Genomic DNA, 3,429 nt, shown 5'->3' with positions numbered 1-3,429 from the left:
TGCCAGGTTGTTCGATACAAACTTGTAAACATAAGCTAAAATCTATCACATGACTATTAAAAGAATGAAAGGGACAAGAAGAAATACCTGAATTTCAGAATATACCTCCCAGATTTTATATTCCACAATAAATAAATCCTAAGGCTTCGAGCTTTTGCCCGACATCCTTCTCGAAAGTCACCATTGTCATTATCACACCAAGAATTGTATGTTAACATGTTAACGTTAGAGAGAGAGAGAGAGAGAGAGAGAGAGAGAGAGAGAGAGAGAGAGAGAGAGAGGCCTGGGAAATCGGGTGGCTTTGTAGTCGGGGCAGGGCGAAATAGGGAAGGAATTGTAAGTAAGTATTAGGAAGAGAGAGAGAGAGAGAGAGAGAGAGAGAGAGAGAGAGAGAGAGAGAGAGGTAAAGGAGGCGAAATGGAAGAAGAAACAGAGAGCTGGGAAATGAAGTGTGATAGGCGAGTAGAATTGTAAAAGCCATTGCAAGAGTTAGAAGAAGAAGAAGAAGAAGAGGAAGAAGAGAATGCGATAAGGGAGGATATTTGGAGAATGCATTGTAAGTTTTAGGAATAAGAGAGAGAGAGAGAGAGAGAGAGAGAGAGAGAGAGAGAGAGAGAGAGAGAGAGAGAGAGAGGGTGCATAGGCGAGGGAAAGATGTAGTAAGTGTTTGGAAGTAGAACAGAGAAGCACATGTCAACAAAATATGAATAAAACTTTAAAAAATTTAGATGTTCATATGGCATTATGTCTCCTGTTTATTAATAGTATACCAACTTGTGCATGATTGTGGAGGAAAAACGGTATACATGAGAGAGAGAGAGAGAGAGAGAGAGAGAGAGAGAGAGAGAGAGAGAGAGAGAACGAATGATTTTAAGTTATCAGGCGTCGTGACTTCTATGGTCATTGGCGCCTGAGAGAGAGAGAGAGGGAGAGAATGAATGAATGATTTTAAGTTATCAGGCGTCGTGACTTCTATCGTCATTGGCGCCTGAGAGAGAGAGAGAGAGAGAGAGAGAGAGAGAGAGAGAGAGAGAGAGAGAGAGAGAGAATGAATGAATGATTTCAAGTTATCAGGCGTCGTGATTTCTATGGCCAGTGATGCCTGAGAGAGAGAGAGAGAGAGAGAGAGAGAGAGAGAGAGAGAGAGAGAGAGATGCGAAAATAAACAGTAATTCTGAAACACAAAAATTTCAAATTTGAGTTGGTGATAAAAGGTATACATAAAAGAGAGAGAGAGAGAGAGAGAGAGAGAGAGAGAGAGAGAGAGAGAGAGAGAGAGAGAGACGGGAACGGGGGTAAACGAGAGCCGAGGAGGAGCGGAGCAATAGCTGATGCATGATGATGAATACCCTTTCTGAAGCTTCTCGGAACCGACAGGGTTGCTTTCACAGCTGATTGCTCTCGGTCCCTACGTGAGAACAAATCAAAGACGCCGGGCAGCGCCGCTCGTACAAGGGGCGCCTTTCATCGCGCATCTTAAATGATATCACTGAAAACAGACGGAGGGGAGAGGAGGAAGTTCCTCTGTTTGTCGAGGCGCGCCGTCTTCGGCCGTAAAAGTGGAGAGGGTCACAGCGAGGCATGAAAGCGCCCAACAGAGGAAGGGTGAGTAAGCACGCTGAGAGAATGTCTATTATTTGAAATTGAAAGAGGACGCTCGTGACGTCATCATCCTGGTTAGTAGGACGCTATATTCTATGTGATTTGCTATGATGTTCTATGGAATGTATAACAGAAAATGACATAGAATATAGCTTTCGTTAGCTTTCATTTCCAAAGAAAATGACAGGGTTGGAATATACGAAATCAAATTAAAAAGAAAAAGACGAAATGATAAATAACAAGTAAAAAATGCGCCATCGAGTTTTTTGTGCAGCGTATAATCAAGGCCACCGAAAATATATCTATCTTTCGGTGGTCTCGTTATAATGCTGTATGAGCCGCGACCGATTAAATTCTAACCACGGCCCGTTGGTGGCCTGTCCTATATCGTTGCCAGACGCACGATTATGGGTAACCTTAAACCTTAAATAAAATACAAACTACTGAGGAGACTAGAGGGCTGCAATTTGGTGATTGGAGGGTGGATGATCAACTTACCAATTTGCAGCCCTTTAGCCTCAGTAGTTTACAGAAAACTAAAACTTTAAAAATGTCTTTACGTTAAATAACGAATATGATGTTGTTTGAGTAGACATGACTCATAATACACAAGTAAACATTGCTGCTACAAGTAAACAATGGCTGATACCACTGCTACCACTGATATAACAACTGCTTCTGCTGCTGCTGCTGCTGCTACTAAAATAGCAGCAACAACAGCCACTGCTAATACTGATGCTGTAACAATAACTCTTACAGCTCAAACAACAATAATCGTAACTGTTATTACCGCTGTTACTGCTAAAGCAACAAGAACAACAACTGTTACTACTACCGCTGTTATTACGGCTAAAGCAACAAGAACAACAACTGTTACCACGACGCTGTTGTTACTGCTAAAGCAACAAGAACAACAACTGTTACCACTACCGCTGTTATTACTGCTAAAGCAACGAGAACAACAACTGTTACCACGACGCTGTTGTTACTGCTAAAGCAACAAGAACAACAACTGTTACTACTACCGCTGTTATTACTACTAAAGCAACAAGAACAACAACTGTTACCACGACGCTGTTGTTACTGCTAAAGCAACAAGAACAACAACTGTTACCACTACCACTGTTATTACTGCTAAAGCAACAAGAACAACAACTGTTACCACTACCGCTGTTATTACTGCTAAAGCAACAAGAACAACAACTGTTACCACTAACGCTGTTGTTACTGCTAAAGCAACAAGAACAACAACTGTTACCACTAACGCTGTTATTACTGCTAAAGCAACAAGAACAACAACTGTTACCACTAACGCTGTTGTTACTGCTAAAGCAACAAGAACAACAACTGTTACCACTACCGCTGTTATTACTGCTAAAGCAACAAGAACAACAACTGTTACCACTAACTGTTATTACTGCTAAAGCAACAAGAACAACAACTGTTACCACTAACGCTGTTGTTACTGCAAAGTAACAAGAACAACAACTGTTACCACTACTGTTATTACTACTAAAGCAACAAGAACAACAACTGTTACCACGACGCTGTTGTTACTACTAAACAACAAGAACAACAACTGTTACCACTACCGCTGTTATTACTGCTAAAAACAAGAACAACAACTGTTACCACTAACGCTGTTATTACTGCTAAAGCAACAAGAACAACAACTGTTACTACTCTGTTATTATTACTGCTGAAACAAGAACAACAACTGTTACCACTAACGCTGTTATTACTGCTAAAGTCAACAAGAACAACAACTGTTACTACTACCGCTGTTATTACTGCTAAAGCAACAAGAACAACAACTGTTACCACTCG

At 41.0% G+C, this 3,429-nt stretch overlaps 1 protein-coding gene across 1 annotated transcript; it reads left to right on the top strand.

The window, feature by feature from the left end:
• Positions 1–2,240: 2,240 nt before the first annotated feature.
• LOC136842004 (uncharacterized) lies at positions 2,241–2,597 on the top strand. Its single transcript, XM_067109405.1, has one exon. It carries the CDS (start codon positions 2,241–2,243, stop codon positions 2,595–2,597), a length of 357 nt encoding a protein of 118 aa, XP_066965506.1.
• Positions 2,598–3,429: the final 832 nt, after the last annotated feature.

This window comes from Macrobrachium rosenbergii, chromosome 9, assembly GCF_040412425.1.
Source record: "Macrobrachium rosenbergii isolate ZJJX-2024 chromosome 9, ASM4041242v1, whole genome shotgun sequence".
In the NCBI taxonomy this organism is placed as follows: Eukaryota; Metazoa; Arthropoda; class Malacostraca; order Decapoda; family Palaemonidae; genus Macrobrachium; species Macrobrachium rosenbergii.
This window is presented reverse-complemented; position numbering and strand designations above follow the sequence as displayed.